At 37.6% G+C, this 24,596-nt stretch overlaps 1 protein-coding gene across 2 annotated transcripts; it reads left to right on the top strand.

The window, feature by feature from the left end:
* Nucleotides 1-496: 496 nt before the first annotated feature.
* Nucleotides 497-23,106, top strand: pdcd6 (programmed cell death 6). 2 transcript variants are annotated; one of them, XM_084103086.1, is made up of 6 exons: nt 497-692; nt 3,449-3,510; nt 13,242-13,286; nt 18,681-18,839; nt 19,067-19,176; nt 22,262-23,106. In XM_084103086.1, exons 1-6 carry the CDS (start codon nt 610-612, stop codon nt 22,358-22,360), a joined length of 558 nt encoding a protein of 185 aa, XP_083959212.1. In that variant the 5' UTR covers nt 497-609; the 3' UTR covers nt 22,361-23,106. The 2 variants fall into 2 exon arrangements, with proteins under 2 accessions (XP_083959212.1, XP_083959213.1); XM_084103087.1 differs by lacking the exon at nt 3,449-3,510 and having other exon boundaries at nt 513-692.
* The last annotated feature ends 1,490 nt before the right edge of the window (nt 23,107-24,596 follow it).

Raw genomic sequence — 24,596 nt, 5'->3', positions numbered from 1 at the left:
CCACTAGCTTTTGACACACACCCGATGGTCCGAGGCATTGTTAATAATTGTAAACATTTTTTATGTTGCATTAATGACATAAATTGACTATAACACTCTGAAAAAAAAAATACATTTTACATTTTATAAACGTATAGTTTAAAACGGTGACAGCAATGACAAATTATTTATTTATGTGACAATTTATTCACTGTAAGATTGTCTAATAAATTATGCTACCCTAAAAACAATAACACATTTATCACTATGGCCTTGTGTACACTTGGATTTTGTGGAAAATAATATCTTTATCCTGTCGAAATCTGTCAGTCTGAAGCAAACAGAAATATTTCATTTAGGAACAGTTCATATTTTCCATTAGTCAGACTGTTTGCCCCGCCCATTTAGCGCAAACACTCCACGCTGACATGTGAAGATCCAATCAAAACAGCAGAAAGCCCCGGCAGAATTCGAAGGGGGCTGTCTCGTGTGACGTCAGCTAATTTTTAATGGGAAGTGGGGAGTTTCACGCCACGCCTCTGCGTGAAGAATTCTTTAGTCAGATTTAAGCAAGTTGAATCTAGCTGCTCATAGAGCACATTTGATCGTCTAGCGGGGCAAGCCGTGGACATGGCCTACCAGAACCAGTATAGACCACCTCAATATAACAACGCGCCGCCGGATCAGAGCTTTTTATGGAATATATTTCAGAGGTGAGTGAAAACACGAGCAGCGATTCCGCATTTGAACGCCTGTCGATTTGACAAGCGCAGCAGGAAAGAGCATGTTCTTGCAAGTCACGTACAAGAAGATACGAAATGCAATAGGCAACTAGTAGAGGGTTGTATAGCTCGCAAAAGCAAATGTCTGTCATTTTTTGTAGTTACTTCAGCCGCATTTCGATTTCTTTTCAGCGGATAGCAGACTCTTTTCGTCTGACTTTCATTATCAAACCATTCAACACAGTTACTCAGTTTCTATTGCAACCGAGAATAACAGAATAGCACTACGCCTTTTGCGTAGCTTTTAGCAGTTTTGAATACCTTAAGATCGCATGTTTCTGTGTATATATATATGTATGTATGTATGTATGTGTGTGTGTGTGTGTGTGTGTGTATGTATGTATGTATGTATGTATGTGTGTGTGTGTGTGTGTGTGTGTTTGTAACGGTGTGTGTGTGTGTGTGTGTGTGTGTGTGTGAGAGAGAGAGTTTACACAAATACACACCCGCATAAGTGAGTGGAGTTTGAGTTGTTTTTGTTTTACAAAGTTGCTCGTCTCTATAGTACTGAATTATGTAATACTGCAGAGGATTGAGCCTTAAGGGCCGTTCACACGAGACGCGTTCTTCTTTCGTTCCAGTTACGCTATTTTATATTGTTAGTTTATGTCACTAATCTCTATACATAATTTATATAGATCAGTGGTTTATGTACACACGGACGTATCTGGCCTTCGAGTCTGTATGTTGTCAACCGTTGAGATGCCTTGTAAAGTTAAAAGTACTTCAACTTTCGTTTTGAACTCAAGAACGCATATAAACGTTCCATTAGAACATTTCCCTGCCGCCAAAACGCTGAAACAGACGCAACTCAGTCGACGTAACCTAGCAACATTCATGTTGAACTAATATAATATCACATGAAAACAAAATGATTGTTCCCTGGTCATATGACTCGGGAATGTCTAAAGGTGTTGTGAGTCACCAGTGTTTATCTTACATATGAGTCAAATGAGTTTCCATGACTATATTGAGCTGCGAGGTGAATTGTGTCATATTATGGTTGGATTATGATCGCTTTAGATGTATATGACCTGGTTGTGTATGTGGTTGCACGGGTTTTCAATCTTTGAGAAGCCACACACACCCCCAATTATCATCCTCGTGTGAAGGAAAATATGTAAAAGACAACTATATATAAATGCCCAAATTATGTGTAAAATGTTATTTGGAAAATATTTAGTTGCTATTATGTAAAAAATATAAAAAATGCTGGGTTGTTTCAACCAAAGTTTGGGTCAAATATTGACAAACCCAACCTTTAGTTTACATTTTTAACCCAACGGTTGGGTTTATCCATATTTGACCCAAACCTGGGTTGAAACAACCCAGCATTTTTTTTAGAGTATGTTAGATGTATTTATTAAAATAAAAATGTTAATCACATTAATCTTATTTTTACATCGGCTCTAAACCCGATTTTTCTTTTGTTGCTCCCGGGGGTCCCTGGACCCCAGTTTAAAAGCCCCTGGACTTAATAGTGAGGATGGTCGCTGTGATGTTATTGGGAAGTGAGTGGAAAAAGTTCAGTTGGAAAGCTTACTGAAACACCGGGAAAACCAAATCCCCTCACTCACTAAGCTGTAGACGTAGTTCGAGTTTTTTCCACTTTCCATTTAGGTAAAAGCAAGTAATGATCCAGATGTTCCTGTTCATACTTTCCTTGAATGGAAGTTCTCATTTACTCAGTCCATTTAGTAATGAAATAGTGATTCCCAAACCACTTCTTATCAGAATTGACTGGTACGTAAAGAGTGACTGAACTTGACAGTTGTGTCTGAATTCCTTGTGTGAATTAGAGTCACGAGTTCAAATATTGCCTGGTTGGGCAGGATAAACAAGCCAACAAGACATTCCTTTCACGGTTTACTGTGGTTACGGCCCAGACTGAACTCTCTTTCAAGGTTTTAGCTTTCCGAATTATTGAGGAGGCCTCTCTCTAGTCCGTCTCTTCTGTTTTTCTATGTTTTTTTTTCCTCAGCTGCCTAAATACTGGGGTTTTGTTGGTGTGCTAAGGCTATGGTGTATATTTCATAATACTGTAGCACAGGATTTTGTGAAACCCAATCCTTTTCTGTAATCTCTTTATTACAAAACAGACCAAATAGGCTAATACATGTAATTTCCACATGGATGAAGCACCATTCCCTTAAATTCAGCTCAGAAGGCTTGTAATGGAAACGTGTCCTTCCTTTTTACGATTTATGGCATGTGTGTAATGGAAAAGACACTCCCAACAGCAGAAATAGTCGAACCGCTCTGCGTGAGACAGACTTTCCCTCCTTTAAAGACATTGCTTACATGTCTTGACTGAAATGAATCATAAAAAGATCAGCATGTGGCTGCGCCTTCACAACGTCAATGAAAGAATGTTGAGCAAAGATCAAATCAACTGGCTTCCAAGACATGCTTTTCTAAAATGTCCCATATGTAAACTCAAAGGAAATAAAAATGTTTTTAGATGTAAATGATTGGAAATAAAATGATTTTCACTCTGAATCGTTCTCCACGTAAGCTTTTACTTTCAGTTTCATTTGAGCTGGCTCACATCCTGAGTTGTTTCCTATTTGTCCCATTACAGTTCTAGACTCACTGTATTTCAAGCTATTCACTATAAGGGACGTTTTTAACATGAATTACTTTATTTTTGGCTAGCCAATGATCAAAAATGTTTCTGTTTCCTCCAGGGTAGATAAAGACAGGAGCGGGGCAATATCAGACACAGAGCTTCAGCAGGCATTATCAAATGGTATGTTTATTTTTTCCCATTTTTTTCCTTTTTTCTTACTTTTTAGTTGAAAGATTAAAAGATAAATATTCAGCAAAGGCCCTCAAGTATACATTTGCTGTGAGTTTTCCATTCACTAACTTTTATTTCAGAGAATATCAGATTGTTAATAAAAGGAACCAGGTTTCCTTTACATCAGAAAAGAGTGTTTCTTGTACACAGTAAATGCTTTATGACACTCATCTGATTGTTTTGTCAATACTATTATTTTGGCAATATGATTTAGCACAATTTACATGTGCCACGCTGATATTTCCATATGGAAATATTCTTTGCTAAATGAAGATGTCCACAGTAACTTTGGTTGCTAAATGAAGTTCTTGTTCATGCAATAACTATTATACCAAGTTTGAGGGCAACCTTTGGAGATTCTGTGCACTTCCTATGAATAGGGTACACAATGGGTCCTTTTCTCAACAAATGACCAGTGAGAGGAAGTGTTCAGAAAATGTGGATTGACCGCAGCTGGTCAAACTAAATACTATGTGTTTGTTGTTATTGGTAAGCTTTTATTATTTGTTGAATATTTGTTTTGTTTCCTTTTAATAACTTGCATAAGAGGGTTGAAAATGAAAATTCTGTCATCATTTACTCACCCTCAAGTTGTTCCAAACCTGTATGAGTTTCTTTCTTCTGCTGAACACAAAAGAAGATATTTTGAAGAATGTTTGTAACCAAACAGTTGATGTTCCCCATTGACTTCAATAGTATTTGTCTCTATACTGTGGAAGTCAATTTGGTCCATCAACTTACCAACATTCTTCAAAATATCTTCTTTTGTGTTCAGCAGAAGAAAGAAATTTGATAGTTAGCTAGAAAAATAATTTGTTTTAAAAAAAAAATTGGCATATATACAATCATATTTAAACATATAATGTTATTATTATAAGAACTGCATTATATGCAATTACAAATTAGTTAATTTTAACCTTTAACCCCTTAGCTGTCACCCCCCCTTTTGAGAATGGACATTAAAATGCACTATTCAAGCTTAAATGGTTGTAATTCAAGAATGCTTTGGAGTATAGACCTAAGTTTGGTCTTGTTTTAAAGGTAAAAAATAGAAGATTATTGCTGAAGTGAAAGCACTTCAAAAAATTAAAGTATGAAAAAGTTATGGAAGTTTAAATTTACATTAAATCAAATATAATTTATTTAATATTTTTATTTTATATAAAATATATATTTTACAAAACATGTTTTACAAAAAAATTACTATAAAATCAAAGCCATATATCTAACCAAGTTGTGTTCCAAATTTGAAGTTGATATCACAAAAAATGAAGTTCCCATGAGATTTTGTTTAGGCGTATTACCAAAAATAGCCACCGGGTGTCATTGAATTCCATTGAATTTTACTGTATGCATTCTACCATAACAAATTAATAAATTTCTGTCCAAATATCACTTCTGTCACAAAATATGGAACCTTGAGACTCAGACCTTTCTGACAATATGTGTTTTGTCAAGATTAGAAAATATTTTGATCATAAATTATGAAACATAATGATGCCCCAAAGGGGAGGAGCCTGATAAAATAATTTAGAGTACCGTTTCTATGGTAACACAATGTCCAATTTCAAAACAGTTTTCACAGGATGAATTCTGAGATCGTAAGCTTTCAAATGATACCTAATTTATGATAACTAATAAAATATGTAATATAATAAAAAAAAGCGATAAAAAATATAATACAATATTTTAGAGGATAATATATATATATTATACTTTTTAGAAGATAATATTTTTTTATAATTTTTTATTGACAAATACTAGATTATATATTTTCTAATGAAATTTTAGCATAAAAACCAACATATCAATTATTAAAAGTGTGTGCGTCAACTTTTTGTGACGAAGGTCAGAACTCCTGTTATTATGTAGATTTTTTGAGGTGCACTCTTGTCATAAATTCATCTATTTCTGTTCCTACATAATTTATAACAAAAAAACAGTCCTAAATATCTATTTAGGAGCCTTAGAACTTTCCAACGATATATAGTTTGTCATAATTAGATTAGGATTAAATAGTAATATAGGGAAGTAAAGTTAGGCGTCCCGTATACGGGACGGTGACAGTTAAGGGGTTAATATTATATTAATGCACCAGCTGACTGGGTTACCTGTATAGTTTACAGCATTTTGTTATGATTTATTTTATTTTTTTACTTGAGAAAAATGAACATGTGAAGAGTTCCGATGCAAAAGCCTCTAAGTGCCATCTGAAATTTTCTTCTAGAATGATCATTTTTATCAAGCTCATATATTTAAGTTCAGTAATTTCACTTAAACGTACAGTATGGAATTTTTTCTCCACTAGGGGTCGCTAACCTATTTACAATAACAAAGGCGTAGTTTGATGACGCAACATTTGCTAAGAATTATGGATCTTGTCGTCAACGTCAAGCCGACCGATCTAATAATGTTTATGGATGACTGAATACATCGATGTTTTTATCATGACTGTGATATGAAGCAGTTCGGGATTGCTATGAGACAGCTATCAGCTCCACACGCGACGCGAGTCCCGCGGATATAAAAGGAATATGGACATTTCATTCTACCGAACTACACGCAAGTGCAGAATTACTACTCAAAGGTCAGTTTATTAGACAAATTAAACTTGTGAGGTAACGCAGCGCTGTTTCACTTGGTCTAACATTACACTATCACACTAAACTGCATTTGAATGTGTTGAAATGTATGTGTTAGTCTGTCTGTATGAGACTAGCAGTAAACTAGATCAACATTAGAATAACATACAGATCATATTCTAACATTTTATCATTGTTGAACTATATAACATTGATTAGTTTTATGTAAATGTGCTCACCTGTTTAATAAAGTACATGTAGGAGCGGTCGAAGTCTCGGACGTGGAGCTCTCGTTTATATACTGTCTATGGGAGCTCTCGGCATCTCGAAAACACAGCGCTGATATTGATTCTCGTTTTAGTTCTCCTTTTTTATCCAAAGGGCTTGCCATGGTCCATAATGTTTGAACGAAACAACAACAGCGTGCAAATAGACATTGCGAACTACAGTGGTCCACGTCTGTCGTCTTGGTTACTATCAGACAGCTCTGGTTCATAGCTCTGGTTACCATGGCAGCACGAGCGGAAACCAGGGACAATGCGGATATGACGCCATTGACTGCGACAAAACGGAAATAAAGAAACGTGCCGTGTCTTCGAATTAAATTAAAATTTCTCCTGGTTTGAAAGTTGTTGGAAACAGTCGGGATAATGTAAGTACACAACTAAAAAAAATATATAATATAGATATAGTGATTTTTGCTATTTTTAAAGCAAAAAAGTTACATATTGTGCCTTTAAATGACAATTAATAGGTCATTTTCATTGCCAACTTAAATATACGAGCTTGATAAAAATCATCTAGAAGAAATTTTCAGATGGCACTTCGAGGCTTTTGCATCTGAACTCTTCATGTACTGTACCTGATTCATATCCAAATGAATCAATCAAGTTGAATCTAAATCTGAATAGAATCGCAAGCTTATGAATAAAAATCAAATGCGCAATTTGTGTCGATTTCCAGCCTCATAAAAACACAGTACCAGTCACTGTTGGTGACTTCTGAAGCCTTGTTATTTTTTCTAACTTTGTGTGTGGCTCCGCTTCCAAAGATACACGACTTCGAGGCGATTCTGGTACGCCTGTACCATGTCAGCCATGGTATGCACTTGTCTAAATTATTTGCTTACATTTATGAAATGTGCCTACATATCTGCATAAGCATTTTTAATGAAAATAAAGGTCCATGTTTTACTGAAAATGTTCATGAAATTAAATAAAAATATTTAATGAAAATGAAACAAATTGTTGTTTAATTTAGTTTTATACATATGTTCTCATATCCATATATGTTGTTCTAATGTCACAAGTAATAATCTCAAGGTTTACTGTATTTTACACGATTCTTTGGTTCTTTTGTATCGTGGGTTTGGTAAAGTGTAAGAAAAAACAAACAAGGTCTTGTGCACTCAACGAGCACAACCGCTCACACCACGATGACGTCATTTTTACCGCACACACCTTTGCGCTCGTGCAGATACGGCGAGTATAAACGCTTAAGGAGGAATTGAGATTGATCTATTCAGCTGGCTGATTTCCATGTCTTATTTATCAGTTAGAGTTGGTATAACTCAATATTTGAACTAACTGCAAAAGCATAATTCATCAAAGCCTACTGATTAATCAGTGAAATAATCGATTAGTCGATTAATTGTTTCAATGGTCATTTAATTCATAGATGATCAAAATAATCATTAGTTGCAGCATAACATAGTCGCAATCACGTTTTATTATGTGGCGGAAACAAGGCTTCCATAGTTTTTTGTGCTCTAATGTTTAAAAAAAGTTATAGGACACACAAAGTTGACCTTACTCATGGATTGCGCCTTATATCTGAAATATCTCCTTACCCTATTCTGCTTCATGAGCATATGGCTTTGCTGCCAAAGTGGGTCAGAGTTCTTTCCCTCCTGCCAGAAGCTGTTATCTGCTCTGAGCAGTAAAGGTTGATGAAGTGCTCGTCTCAACGAGGTGCAGAATTAGCAGGAAACTCTGTTATCATTCTTGAGAGTTGGCTGTGTGAGTTTAAGCTGAATGGTTCAATGATCCCAGCGCTGGTTCCTGTCAGCACTGCTGCAGAGTGTTGTTATAGCACATAAGCCATTGTCACACTCTATACATTTCAGCAACACTGCGTCATGAAGGATAGAATTGTGTAACATTGTAATAACCCTGTGATTTTATGAAGAGGTATGCCATTGGAATTTCATAGTGTACTTTTGTAAAGGTCATCGCATGCCACGTGTTATGTAGTGTATGGCTGGAGCTTTTCCTGCGTTCCTGTTCATAGATTAGTGGTTTTGTGTTCAGGTCAACCTTTCAGCGCTGCTAAAGTCCATTACTCTGTTCTCTGAGTCTCTGAAAGCACCTCAGGGACACAGCAGTCGCACCAGGGGTCTGACCTCAACACTTGATGCTGAAAATGTCTATATATGTCTGCACTCTGCAGTATACACTCTTAAAAATAAAGGTTCTTTATAGATATCGATGGTTCCATGAAGAGCTTTAACATCTATGGAACCTTTTCATTGCACAAAATGGTCTTATAGGGGAAACAAATTACTTAAGTGTGCTTTACAATAAGAAAAAATGGTTCTTTTAAAGTCCCCCTGTGGTGAAAATCAAGCTTTTAATGTTGTTTATTTGTCTATGTGGTGTTTTTAATATGCTTTAAGACTACAATGTACAAATTCATAAATCAACACCATTGCTGAATATTTTCTCTTTAAAACTGCAGTGAACCAAAGACAGTCAGAAATGTGGTTTGAAATCGCTGGTGTTTCTGATGTCACAAATTACCTTGTAACCAATCAGGTCAACGTGTGATCGTCAACGAGTGGATCTCTGAGCTGGTGTGAGTGGAGGCGGGGCTAATTTGCATATTCATAGAACTGCGTATACTAAATGAGGAAAGGGTGTCGTGTTACATTCAAGCTATTTTAAGGTATGAAGAATTGTGTTTTCAACGAAAAAACTTTTAAATATGTAATTTTGGTGATCAAAGATGAGTTTTAAAGGATAAAATTATTGACTACAGGGGGACTTTAAAAACGTTAATTCTTTTGGGGGGAGAAACCTAAAATAGCATCGCTGCCTAAACCTCCTTTCTTTTTTTATAAGAGAATATTTTCCAGCTTTATATTTTGATATTAATGAATTTCCTCTGAAATAGCTTTATCTTTATCATTATGTTGAACTAACACTTCTGTATTGTCACTGTTATTCAAAACTTTTTTTTTCTCCTGTTGTTCCCTACCCCTCTTTCATCTTTTGTTTTTCAGGGTGTCTGAATTTATTTGATTATCTTGCATTAAAAGTTGTTTCCTCTCAGCTCTGTCGTTTAGCTGGCTCAACACATTTAAACACTCCTGAATTTCTCCAATGCTGCTCTAGGCGTTTGCTGTAGTGCTGCTGTTCATGTAGATTTATATCAGAAGTCATTGCTGTAAGGGAAGTGAAGCAGTGGCAGTGGCAGTGGGCAGCTGTGATTTACTATGTCACAACCGTCCAGTTCACTGACTCCAGCCGTGTTGAATTACAATTTCACTCCTGTGACCAGAGCATAATGAATTTTACTCACAAAGTCTAAATGGAAATGAAAATATTCAAATCTGCTGTTAGGACTGTTTAGCTGTGGTTGACTGTTTTATAGGCCTATAGTGACTGACTGCCTGGCTCTCATTCATCTCATATTTTTTGGAGTTTTTAGGGTTGTTTGCTTGTGGTGTGGTCAGATTCAGAGATGTATAACCAGACTTGATTAAAAATACAGTAAAAACAATTATATTTTAAAATATATATTATTTTTTTTGTGATGGCAAAGCTATTTTTTTTACTCTAGTCTTCAGTGTCACATGATCCTTCAGAAATCATTCTTATGATGATTTGGTGCTCAAGAAACATTTCTTATTCATTTTGAAAACAGTTGTGCTGCTTAATTTTTTTTTTTGTGAAAACCATGATACATTTTTTTTTCAGGATTCTCTTTTGAATAGAAAGTTCAAAAGAACAACATTTGTTTGAAATATAAGTCTGTAATCATGTAAAAGTCTTCACTGTCGCGCTTGGTCAATTTTAATTGTTACTGAATAAATAACAGTTATTAAATAGCATATAGAATAGCATAAATAGCATAGTTGCTGAATAAAATTATAAATTTTCTGTAAAAAAAAAAAATTGTTTCCCAAAAAATAGAGACAGGTTTCTATATGCCTGCGTGCACCGTTTCACAAATACTCAAGGGGAAAAAAAAAGCCATAATTCTATCGTCATAAGGACAAAAATATATTTTGTTTTTTTTAATAATGAAAAGGTTCTATAAAAAAATAAATATGTACATCCAGTAAATTTCTTAATTCACTCACCTCTGAAAGGTGTAGTAAAAAGCAATTCTTTGACCCTTTATGTTATTATACCATCCATTTCTAAGCCCAGTCTCTTAACATAAAATGTGTTTTATCAGCTGTGTGTGTCTCTTGAATATGATTTAAAGGTGCCATAGAATGTGAAATTGAATTTATCTTGGCATAGTTAAATAACAAGAGTTCAGTACATGGACATGACATACAGTGAGTCTCAAACACCATAGTTTTCTCTTTCTTATTTAAATCTCGTTTTTGAAAAACACCCCTGAAAAACGGGCGAATCTCCACATAACACCAACTGTGACGAAACCGATGGGATCATTAATATGTACGCCTCTAAAAATTTGCATATGCCAGCCCACGCTCAGTGCCAGGCAGAACTGCACAGCCGAATCATCAGAAGTTCTGCAGGTGAAGAAACAAGCAGGAGGAGGATCATAGGGAAAATGGCAGATCTATCTATAATCTATCTATCTATAATCGGATACCGCTACAGTTTAATTCGAAGTTGTTTAGTTGCTCTGCCCATTTCACCACGGACTGTTACAACAATATCAAGCAGCCAGGCTTCTCTCGGCGTCTCAAACGGACGAAGGGGGCAATTTCAACTAACGTTATATTCCCGCAAGCGGCAAGTAGGGATTTTATTAACGATAATTTACATTGTGTTATCTAGATCCAGCGCGATATTGTTTTTTCCTCGAGAGACATAATGGCTTGCAAACGAGCGAACGAAGCATGGCAGTTGCTCAGTGTTTGGTTGTACAAATGAACACAAAAATATTTTTTTGCTCCTTCATCCGAGCCTCTGGAGAACCAGTGGGTTATGTGAATTTCTGATGTGTAATTGTTCAAGTTCAGACAGATAATCTTTCTTTCAAAGTCGTTCAACACTGTTTATGCATCAGTATATCGCGTTGCAGTGATAAGATCTTCATTCACGCGATCAACAGGCTGTCATCTGCTCAGTGCTCATCACTGAAACCTTTTATGTGATGGGAATAGATCTAAATACTTAAAAAAAAAACTTCTCATGATTCGTTAATCCCGATAGCTGTAATAGTAAAAACATATAAAAGCTGTAATAGTAAAAGTTTTCCAGATAGCTCTACATGTAATGCCAGATATTTCATATGCAAGCATGTCAGCCAATCACAGCAGTGGGCGTTTACACTGAAGTCTCACAGCAGACACGCCCCTTCAAACAGAGTGTTCAAACCAGGTGATGAAATCAGGCTAGGAAATATGCCTTTTATTTCTAAATTATAACAAATTTTGATCTAAAAAACATACTAACATTATAAGGGCACCCCAGGAAACATTATAAAATAATAAAATAATCCATTCTAGGGCACCTTTAAAAAGAAGTCCTTGTTTTAGCATATGCAGTGTTGTTGTATGCGGCTGACGGCTGTGTGCTTGTCTAGTGAGTGATGTGAATGTTGCTGTTTTTCCATGATTCCTCCCAGAGTGGGCATTGCTGTGACTGGAGCCAGTGTGCAGCACATAGGGGCGTCTTTGTGCCTCAATTCAGACCCGCCTCCTCTTCAGTCCTTGCCACTAGCAGCCATTCTCCCTCTGAGATGGCACCACGCTATTCACACTATTTCCAACAGCCTACCTAATATGGCCAGGGTGACCTTGGTGGCTCAAATATATATATATGTATGTATGTATGTAGGTATGTATGGTATGTATATATATATATATGTATGTGTATATATATATATGTGTATATATATGTATATATGTGTATATATCTACATATATATATATATATGGCCTTTCATTACAAAGGTTATTTTTCCATTCTGTTCTTCCTGCATCCCGGGGCTATTCACATCTGTCCCCATCCCACTAACTAGAGGAGCATCCTGATTATTCCCTGATTGTTCACCCAGTGCAAGTCCTTCCTCTCTCTCGTAGAGGCTCTTTCAGTGTGTGTGTGTGAGGCCATGACTCAGCATTGCAAAGAAGAATGGCTTTATTTTACAGCTGTACGTTTCATTCCTGTGTCTTCTGGCCTTGTTACGCGGAGCACACCGCCCACTGTGTGCTGTAGGTGTGCTAAGATAAGCAAATGATAGTGTTATTTCAGCCAAAGCAGAAAGGGAGAGTTCACTGAGCTGGGATCAGAGACTGACCTATATAGACGATAAAATGTGTTCCTCAAGGTCAGTAAAGGCTGCGTACTGAACCATACCTGAAATGTTTTTTTTACCACATTCATGTTATGACCAAAATGCCACTCCCTAGTGATCTCACCATTGGCATTACAAATCAGTTTAAAATAGAAACTATACAGCTGTGTTGTGACCTCTGGCTATCTTAAAAATGATATGAAATCTATTGAATAAGTGTTCCTGGTTTTACTATCTATGATTACTCTGTGTGTAAGGTTGAAAAAAAGTTTGTTTTCATAATCTTTTATTAATATGTCATTCCCTTTTAAAATGTGCAGAAATGTCTATTTTACAGGTTTAAGAGCCTTCCAGAAAATAATCGGGCACTGGCATCTACTCAATATAATGAAATATAAGCAGAATATTTACTTTTAAAGATACAAACGTGAAAAAAAAAATATTTAGCTGAATATTCTATTTATATTCTACTTAAATATGTTAAAAACAGTGCACAACATAACATTTATCAACATTTTGCTTACAGGAATGACTGTTGCTTTAATAATTTTAGTTTTAAATGGAATCTGATAATTTGTTTTGTTTCATCTGCAGGCACATGGACACCGTTCAACCCTGTGACCGTCAGATCAATTATATGTGAGTATTATCATTGTCTTGTATTCACAAAACCATATACATTGGCCGTTTCTCGATATGCGTTCTTTAGTGATCTTGTGTTCTCTTACTACGTCATCATCAACCGCCAAAGTTCAGTTCCAATCCTCCAGAACGCAAGTACATGAAAATACCCAGATGTGTTCTTGATATCGAGGATGCATTGAGTGCAGACTTGAGAGGATCAAAACGTTAAAAATCCCAGAAGTCATATCGGGCTGACGACGTACGGAAGCCTGTAAGCTTTAAACTTCTCTGTTCTCACTCAAGAGATTCCCGCTGAAAGCTCAGTAAACGTTTGTTGTTTGTTTGGCATAATTGTAATGAAGTTAATACCTGGAGAAAGCCTTTAAAATAATCCTAAAGTTGACAAAGTAAACGTTAAATAATAAATATACATACTTATGTAAAATAAAAAGATATCAAATAATAACAATAATGTCAGTCAATATTTTAATAGGTTATGACATCTGTGATGTTATGTTTTATTTATTGTGCATTGATTGCTGCTGTCCCACTGCCTAACGTGCTGAACGGTCAGTTGAGCAACATATCAATTCTCACAAGGATGTGTTCTGTGTCCTCGTGTCCTTCTGAGTTTGTTCTTTTAAGGTAGCCTAGCAAGACCGGTGTCCACGAGAATTTAGAAACAGTCATTCTGTCTTTTTCTTCTTTGTCCCATAATCCTCTGTTTGTTTGTGATCTCTATGACAACCTAGATAGTTTCCTATTAGCACATTTAGCTTATAAAGGTTGAGTTGTTTCAGCTCAAACTGAAAGCATGTAGCTGTCATCTGCCTTGAAAGTTACTCAGAAAATGGAATTTTTTTGTCTTAAGCAACAGAAATCTGCAGAGCTTCTCTTGAGAAAGTTAGTCAATAACAGTTGACTGTGTTTAATGACTCTTCACTCCAGAATAAGTTGATCTCTTTCAGCTCATTTAAAGGAACACGCCAACTTTTTGGGACTTTAGCTTATTCACCGTATCCCCCAGAGTTATATAAGTCCATACCAAGGTTATTATAGTTTTGCTTTTTTAAATGAATTAATTTTGCTTTAAATTTCAGTTTAGTTTTAGTTAGTTTCATTAATGGTTTTGTTAGTTTTAGTTTAGTTTTTATTTTGCAAACACATTTCTATTTAGTTTTTATTTTATTTAGTTTCAGTTTTAGTTTTAGTAATTATAGTTTAGCAGAGCAAACAGAACACTTCCAGGGTAGACCAAAGCGAGACGCATAATTTCAGCAAAGTTTAATGTTTGCCGAGATTACAGTTAACTCTTGTGCAGACATCTTAATAATAAAAATAAAAATAATGATTTGAGATTGAACAAAGCACCAAATAAATGGAACTTAAAAGTATACAAGAAAAAAACGATGAAAAATACAAACTAATTCATATTAAAAATGAAATCTTGTTAAACATAGTTTACTTTTTTCAGAGTGACACTGGTACATACAACAAAAAACAGCTAAATTAATCTGACAACCTGCTGTGAAGCCAGTGTGATTAAATAATGAAGTATCTATGCAGTGTGTGAGTGTGTACGTTTTATTGTGGTGGGGACTTAAACCTGAATGCACACCCACTCATGGGGACTTGTGTCACTGTGGGCCTAAATTAAATCACACAGAATGAGTTTTTTTGAAAATGTGTGTGATGGGTCGGTTTAGGGGTCGGGTTAGTGTGTGTGTGTGTGTGTGTGATGGGTCGGTTTAGAGGTCGGGTTAGTGTGTGTGTGATGGGTCGGTTTAGGGGTCGATTTAGTTGTGTGTGTGTGTGTGTGTGCGCGTTTGGTTTATATTACATTGTGGGAACCAAATGTCCCCACAAGGATAGTAAAACCTGAGATCACCTCCATTGTGGGAACCAGCCAGCGGTCCCCACGAGGGAAATGGGTTAATAAACATACTAAATTATATTTTTTGGAAAATGTAAAGAGTCTCTGTGATGGGTAGGGTTAGTGTAAGGAGATAGAATATACAGTTTGTACAGTATAAAAACCATTAAGTCTATGGAGAGTCCCCACAAAGATAGTGAACCAGACGTGTGTGTGTGTGTGTGTGTAGTGTCCCGGGACATGTCTCCACATGGATAACAATATTATTAGCAGAAGATCTTTTGTAAAAACAAAGATAACAACAGCACCTTTCAGCCTGTCAACCTTCATGAAAGCATATGACATTACCACATTAAAGGTATTTTTGTGCTTGACGGACTTGTTTTGCTATTGCACCCGCGTCTCGCAAATGAAAGACATTCTAAAAATGCTTCGCTCAAGTTAAAAGTTCAACTTGCGTCTCATTACCTTGAGTTATTATTTCCCATTCCACTGCCACAGACGCATCCTTTATGAACAGCCGCTCAGGACATTGAGCGCGTCACAGGACAGCGGTTACGGTTAATCGCCTCAGCAACTTCACGCGTGTGAAGCGCCATTTACAGGCATTTCCCTAAACAGCCACAGGTCAGACTTTCCAAAAAAGTAAAGAGCTTATTAAATACGAAAACGATTATTTATTTCTGTCAGGACCACTACCGTCAAATATGATTGACAATTATGGCTCGTTTCCACTGAGCAGTACAGTACGGTACGGTTCGGGTCTGTTAACCATGATCTGGCTAGCGTTTCCACTGCCAACAGTACCCTTACTTGATAGGCGTGGTGTTTCGATCGACGTAATTTTCGCGCGAAGAAGAACATAGTAAACTACAATGGATGACATACAGCAGATCTTGTTCTTGCTCCTCGACATGTTTGTCACAAGAAGACAAGCGCCGACATTAGGCTTTTCTCAATATTAAGTACGCAAAGTTTGTACTTGCCATGTGCGACTCACTCCTACATGCACATGGTACAGCGCGTTCTTAAAAGCGTCACTCAGCTCGCTCTGCTACTCCGGTTATCTCTGTTACTCTGTATGTACAAATTTAAGCAACAATAAAACGAAATATGTTATAAAACACTACTCTGCCTCTTTTCGTTTTCATTTAAATAAATTAAACATTATAGGGACACAAATGTGGTTCATGCGCAACGCATATTGATTATTCACTGCACGTTATACGTTATTCTATTTATAACAAAACGATTTAAAACACAACCCTAACGTTACCTCTTTTCGTTTAAATAATAAAAAAAATTACACATTACAGGCAATATATGCATTTGTACAAATGTTGCAATAAACATCAGTGATAATCTTGTAATAAGAAAATGACAAGAAACCATATTTCTTTTTGTAAAATTTCAGTTTTATCAATAATAGCCAATATAAAAGTTTAAGTAAAAGGTACAAGAAGCTATACAATAAGAAATAAAGCAAACAATTCAGTCAAATGTCCAAATGCTGCGCTAGTCTAACATTACAACAGTAAAGTTAAATACAAATAGCCTATAATATGAAACTAAACTTAGCCCTCAGTCAAAACGATTGACAGGGAACGAATTATATATTCACGAGACCAAAGATCGCCCGTTAGGTCTACACAAGACGAATTATATCTCATGTTTAACCACTACCGTCGGAGTCATCGGCGAACGTCAGAAGAACTTAGCCGAGGAAAGGCTCATCCAGCCGGGAAACATGAGCGCCGAGCGCCCGCTGATCGCATGGATCTCACAACCGGGGAAAAACAAATCATCTTTATAAATAAACCACAGATTAGAGCTTTAAACAACTACATTCTCGCCTGAAAAACTCTTAAAATTACATTTCGTGACACAGTAACAGTATATTATATTAAACTGTATATAAAAAAATGGCGCTTCTTATGTTGTCATTCCCCTCGTAGCACGCGCAAGTGACGATTCTCTGTCAACCAATCAACGTCCTGCAGTGAGTCTAGCTCCACCTTTTAGTACCGTACCACTGTGCTAGGTACCCCAACGGAAGGGTACCCAAAAAGTGGTACGGTACGGTTCGGCTTTTTGGTACCATTCTCAACTTTTGGCAGTGGAAACGCAAATAAAAGGGTACCGACCCGTACCGTACCGTACCGTACCGCTCGGTGGAAACGCGCCATTAGCATACAGTTTGGATTGGCGGAATGGTTCCGTTCTGGGCGAGAACTCCCTGCGCATCCATACAGCCTAGCATGGATAATAGCAGGGAGAGCAGCAATAACCCCCCTTGGGGTAAACAGAACAGAACCAACATGAATGATTGCAAATATATTTAATTCAAGATTTTAAAGTACAACATTATTCGATAATTATTCTGATTCAAGGGGAATCAGAATGTCAAATCCTGACTGGGCGAGAGGAGGATCTGGGGATGGAGGAGGGTAATTTGCTCCTGAGAAACGCGATACCTGCTGATAATACTGAAGGAGCTTATATACGTATGGTGATAGGTGTCGTATTCCTATAGGTAGATGTGGATCAGCTGAGGGTCAGCTGATGCGAGCTTGACTAACGTGACCTGCCAGAACTAACGCTACGCTTGATTTTTGCTAATTATTATTTTATTTCAGTTAGTTTTTCAGTAACTGTTGTTAGTTTCGTTTAGTTTTAGTTTTTAATTTATCATGAATTTCTAATTTTATTTCAGTTTACGAAAATGTTTTTTGACCAATAGTTTTAGTCTTAGTTTAAGTTTTCGTTTACGAAAATAACCTTGGTCCATACATACCCTTTTCATCTCTGTGTGTGCCGTAACTCTGTCTGACGCACCCACCGCTAGCCTAGCTTAGCACAAAGACTGGAGGTAAACGGCTCCAGCTAGCATACTGCTCCTGAGTTTGCTCAGAGTTGGAGTAAATCACTCTGCAGAAGTAACAGTGCTTCGCCTTCTGAGAATATAGTTCCCAGTATGTATACGGTTAGAAGATGGCTGTGTCTCATGTGACCTTGTTATTTGTACACACTGTGACTATACAAATCACAACATGTAAACAGGAAAATGTTGGCGTTATTTTGTCACTTATTGGGAGCAGTATGCTAGATGGAGCCGTTTACCTCCAGTCTTTGTGCTAAGCTAGGCTAGCAGTGGGTGCGTCGGACAGAGTTACGGCACGCACGGAGATGAAAAGGGTATGTATGGACTTATCTAACTCTGGGGGATACGGTGAATAAGCTAAAGTCCCAAAAAGTCGGCGTGTTCCTTTAAGTTAATACACATGGGCATCGTAACAGCTCAGTTATGATCTTTCAGGGATACATTTCCATCTGTTTCGTCCATCTCAAACAGTTTTGTCTAGTAATGGTAGGCAAAATGTTATGAACGCATCCTATGGCCATACTTTGTAAACATAGTAAATGGTTTTGACAGAAAATCACCAGTCACGTTACCTCAAAAGTGAAGTAATGCAATAAATCATCAAATTTGAGGATTAAATTTGACAAAAAATGCTTTCTTTTCTTCTTTTTTTTAGCTATGTTTGACCGGGAGAACAAAGGCGGGGTAAACTTCAATGAGTTTGCCGGCGTTTGGAAGTACATCACAGACTGGCAGAACATCTTCCGCACCTACGACAGGGACAACTCAGGGTTTATTGACAAGACCGAGCTCAAACAGGCTCTCACCGGCTTTGGTGAGTTTGTAATGCTTACTTATTGACTGCTATTAATGGAAAGTCGGAGGTGATTGATGCATTCAGTGAGGTGTTTAGAAGAAAATCCTGTAGGAATGAGAGGCAAGGGCATTGATTCACAAGACCAATAAAAGGAAGGACAAATAAACTGATGGAACCACTGATGAAAAATGATTAATGTCAACCTCAATTCTGAACTAATTTCAAACACTTCTCTTTTTACACAGGTTATCGTCTCTCAGATCAGTTCTACAACACACTGATAGAGAAATTTGACCGTCAGAAGAGGGGACAAGTGGCTTTTGATGACTTCATTCAGTGCTGTATTGTACTACAGGTAATGATCTGTGTTGTATGCAACATTTGCAATCTGCACTTTATAAGGATAATTCATCCAGAAATGAAAATGCTGTCAGTATTTTAACACCCTCGTGTTGTTTTCTTTCTTCTGTGGAACACAAAAGGAGAATGTTGAAGAATATCCTGTCCATTCTTTTTCAAATAATGAAAGTAAACTGGTACTTGGACTGTCGAGCTCCAAAATAGCAAAATAACCTTAAACATATTATAAAAGTAATTCATGCAAGCTATCATTTGATAGCTTTGTGTGAGCAACAAACAGAATTTTTGCTATTTGCAGACACTCTTGACATTTGCCATCAAATCATCTATCAATGAAGAGTTCATGATAGATGAATATATGTTTCGTGAATGAATTTTTCTTAAGAATCAGATCTTTTCAACTGATTTGTAAGCTTCTTCATCATTTTGAGTCACTTTTACCTAGAAACACATTTCGTGTTTTATACACTAAAAATGCAGCCTATTAATTCACCAAAAAATGAAAATCCTGTCATTAATTACTCACCCACATGTCGTTCCAAACCCATAAGACATCAAACCCGTTCATCTTCGGAACACAAATAAAGATATTTTTGATGAAATCAGAGACCCCTCCATAGACAGCAATTTAATTACCACTTTTAAGGCCCAGAAATGTAGTAAAGACATTGTTAAAATAGTCCATGTGAATGCAGTGGTTCAACCTTAATTTTATGAAGCGACAAGAATACTTTGTGCGCAAAAACAAACAAAAGTAATTTTTCTCTCGTTTGTGTCAGTCTCCTACGCGGTTTACGTTGTAAATACAGGGCAGCTCTTCCGAGTTCTACGTCAGAACGCCGGCTTACCATTGGCCGACGCTGTTCACGTGAGCACCACGACACATACGTGTGATGCTGACCAATGGTGAGCCAGCGTTCTGATGAAAGGTAATATTTGAAAAAACGTAATAGAGGCACTTTAATGATAATGTATTATTAGTAGTAGTAGTAGTAGTATGGTTCTACTGCAAACTGGAATTTTTTTTTTTTGCTTAAATGGGCTTAAGAATTTTCATGTATTAATTGCTTTTTTATTGCCAATGTATGAACAGCTAGGTTGCCTATGAAAGCCTGTAGACTGATTTTTATGTGAAGGACTCGGGTTGTTTTTGCTGGAAAAATCAAAAGGATGTGACGTTTATGCGCACTCCCGAGAGCCTCTCTTCCGCTGCTCTTTCTGCTGCGTGAACGGCCGTTGGGGATGTTCATTAAAGGTGCTCTAAGTAACTTTTTTACCTTAAAGGGTCATTTCACCCGTGGAGACATGAATGTGTATTGAAAGTGGGTCATTTATGTAGAAGAAATGTGAAATTATTTTTGAATTTGGAGCTTTCTAGACTGAGAAAAGCCAGAAAATGTATTTTTGGCTTATGTGGATGAAAGACAACAACTCCCAGAATGCACTTGCTTCGCTGCCCTACAAGGCCACTCCCAAGCCACGCCTACCGGTAAGACAGCGCAGTTGAAAACAAAAACATCAAGGCAAGGCTAGGCTACGAGTGAGTCTCCGTGACGAGTTTGCCCAAAATGTCCGGGATTCGGCTTTTGCGTTCTACAGTCGCCATTCATCATGTTTACTGTGGCGAGCAGGATGAGGCTGAGGGGCGCGGGAGAACGGCGCGAGGCCGGTGGCGTGATTACTGACGACCGACACCTGTGAGGCACTGTTCTCGTATCTCGCACGGAGGAGCAGGTATTTTCTTAGCAATGGTAAAACACACATCAACCGATCACGCCACCGGCCTCGCGTCTTTCAACCGATCACGCCACCGGCCTCGCGTCTTTCTCCCGCGGCGCTAGCCTCGTCCTGCTCCCTGTATTACTGTGATTACTGATGAGCGCGCCTGTGAGATGCACCGGTCTCATGGGCTATCTCTCACGGAGGTGCGGGTATTTTCTTAGCAATGTTAAAACGCAAATCAACCGATCACTTGTTTAGCATTCATGTAAACATTACATTCAGATTCACCAATCGGGGTGAATTCAGTTAGATTGAAACAAAAGGTGAGCATGTAAACAATGGATGGCGACCGCAGAAAGCAAAAGCTGAATCCCGGACATTTTTGTCGATGTCGACGGCCGGACATGTCCGGGAAATAGAGTAACCCCTACTACTCAGCTTTCTTCGTCCCTGTTTTCTGCAGGTTTCTGCCGTTGAAATCAAACGCACTCGCACTGATCTGTGATAGGTCTGTTAGCGCATTAGGTCCAACCCCCTATGGGCGGGTTTGAAAGGGTGGATCTAGTGCTTGTAGTCTTAACAGAAATCCCCCCCTCTTACACTTCCTCCTACAATGACGCAAAATGACGATTTTTGCGTCATTGTAGGAGGAAGTGTAAAGAGGTAAATACAGATTTCTCTCGTCTCGGGGGAAAATGAAAAAATGTTGCATGACCATTCAATAGTATGACTGGGTTTCTAACAATGCAAAGCTTAATGCAAATGGGTGAAGTGTCCCTTTAACCGAACAGCTTCGGAGTCATTGGAATGGCTATATGACATTTTTCGGGTAAATCGCGTTGCGCGAGCGCCTGTGAGCAGAAAAACCACACTTGCAACTTTGAGCCGGCGAGCCGCCGGCCTCAGCGTCAGGAAGTATCGCGTGATATCAGGTCTCGCGATGTAACGAATTGCTTTACGGCACTGCACACATACACTATCTAAACATTTATTTGCTAGCCTTCTGTGTATCATACATACCTCAGTGGACATGGCTCCGTGCGTTTGGCCGGGTTCTTTGAAAACAAATGCACATGACCAGCGGGAGAAGATGGGAGGGGGGAGAGTCGCCAACGAGTTTTGACGACAGTGTTGTCAAATATCTATTCCGAAGCTGTAGGGGGAGCTCTATAGAGAAACCCTCGAGCAAAAAGCGAAATCGGCAAAGCTGCATTGTTACATTCATTGTAATTATATAGAAAAGCACAGTCTTGTTTTGTGTTCAGCAGAAGAACAAAAGTCAAACGGGTTTGGGACAGTTCGCCATAATGCAGTGATATACACCTAAAACTGATTGGGTGTTTTTTTTATTTCAACAGAGGTTAACTGACGTGTTCCGGCGTTATGACACAGATCAGGACGGCTGGATCCAGGTGTCGTACGAGCAGTATCTGTCAATGGTCTTCAACGTGGTATAGCACAACACGAGCACGCCTGCACTCTCCTGTGCCAAACGCCAAATGTCCTTCCCCATGCAGTCTAAGACAGAGACTAGCCAATACTACCCTCTACAGGACGACACGGGGACGGGATTTTTATGACTCTTCATTCCGTCTGTCTGTTTGTTTGTCTGTTAGTAGCCATATCGCCATATTTCTTAACCATTATTATTGAAAGAATTATGGAATATCACTCTCTCTCTGTGTTTAATGAATGTTGACATTGTGAAAATCATATTAAGACTCAGTTGCATGCTTTCTGATAAACCTTCTTAATGTCAAAGCATGAATTAATGTTTCTTTCTTTGGCTGAATTCATGTTTACAATGAAATACTGTGAGTGCAGGTTGTGTTTGCCATGAAAAGATCCTTTTATTTGGATTGACTGTCAGCTCTTCCATATATTTGTAAAGAATTATATTTTTAATCTGCACAATAATGTAATTCAACCTTTTATTTTAGGAAGGAGGTACATATGCTTTTGTATGCCTTTTTCATGCATGATGCCTTACAACTGTTAAAATAACAACAAAAAAACTGTTTTATTAAAAACTGGAACATGTTTGAAAATAAGACTTTCATTTGTATGTGCATCTTTTCATGAATGCTACTCATGAGCTATTTAAGCAATTTTACATTATTTACAAAGAGTCTGACAGCACACAAAAGATAACAATGAGTGTCATTACTGTCAAATATGATCAATAAATATTTTTTTTAGGTTAGATTGGATGGTTCTCTTTATATAAAGCACAATTCTACCCCCTAGTGTATAGTTTTGTGTACTAAAAATATTTATAAGCAATTAAATATTTATTAAATATTAATTTATTGAGGATTTCCGCCTCCGCTTTACTTATGTATGTGCACCACTTTAATCGTAGAGGAGACCGGGGAGTGTAACACGGTGTAAGTGTTTGTCATTCTAACTTAAAACCCACACAAGCTAAAACAGTTGTGTTATGGCTGCTTAGTGGGGGGATGGTTGTAACAGTTCATTAAAATGTCTCTGCATTGTGTGCATGGAACACTGGAAACACATGGTTGGAAGAAGTGTGGGTCAGGTGTGCATGTTGTCAGTTCTGGGCCCATAAGGCCTGCATGCACCCCAGGGGCAGCCTTCTACATATGCCACAACTCTGAAAGTGACTGAACCCTTATGTGACAGGAATAGAGTATGCAAAAATGCAAGTTATGTCCAGTTATATCCAGAAGCAAGTTATATCCAGTTTTACAACTTTGTTGCCATGACGCCTAAAACCCTAAAATAGGCGTAAAAGGAGTTGAGCAACTCTTCAGCTGAAATAAAATGAAAGTTAACAAGAACAAATGTTAGTGTTTTGTTATACATAAGATACGCTTCACATTTCTGTTCTTTGTCTCAGCCTAGATCACGGTTAAAGGCACAATATGTATTTTTTGCTTTAAAAATAGCAAAAATCACTATATCTATGTTATATTTTTTTTTTTACTTGTGTAGTGTACTTACATTATCCCGACTGTTTCCAACAACTTTCAAACCAGGAGAAATTTGTAATTTAATTATTTCCGTTTTGTCGCCGCCAATGCCGTCATATCCGCGTTGTCCCTGGTTTCCGCTCGTGCTGCCATGGCAACCAGAGCTATGAACAAGAGCCGTCTGATAGTAACCAAAGCGACTGACGCGGACGACTTTGTAGTTCGCAATGTCTATTTGCACGCTGTTGTTGTTTCGTTCAAACATTATGGACCATGGCAAGCAGACTTTGGATAAAAAAGGAGAACTAAAACGAGAATCAATATCAGCGCGGTATTTTCGAGATGCCTAGAGCTCCCATAGACAGTATATAAACGAGAGCTCCACGTCCGAGACTTCGACCGCTCCTACATGTACTTTATTAAACAGGTGAGCACATTTACATAAAACTAATCAATGTTTTATAGTTCAACAATGATAAAATGTTAGAATATGATCTGTATGTTATTCTAATGTTGATCTAGTTTACTGCTAGTCTCATACAGACAGACTAACACATACATTTCAACACATTCAAATGCAGTTTAGTGTGCTAGTGTATTGTTAGACCAAGTGAAACAGCGCTGCGTTACCTCACAAGTTTAATTTGTCTAATAAACTGACCTGTGAGTAGTAATTCTGCACTTGCGTGTAGTTCGGTAGAATGAAATGTCCATAACTTATTCCTTTTATATCCGCGGGACTCGCGTCGCGTGTGGA

The sequence above is a fragment of the Abramis brama genome, assembly GCF_963993115.1.
Source record: "Abramis brama genome assembly, chromosome: 24".
In the NCBI taxonomy this organism is placed as follows: Eukaryota; Metazoa; Chordata; class Actinopteri; order Cypriniformes; family Leuciscidae; genus Abramis; species Abramis brama.
The sequence above is the reverse complement of the archived record's forward strand: the minus strand, read 5'-3'. Positions and strand labels throughout refer to the sequence as shown.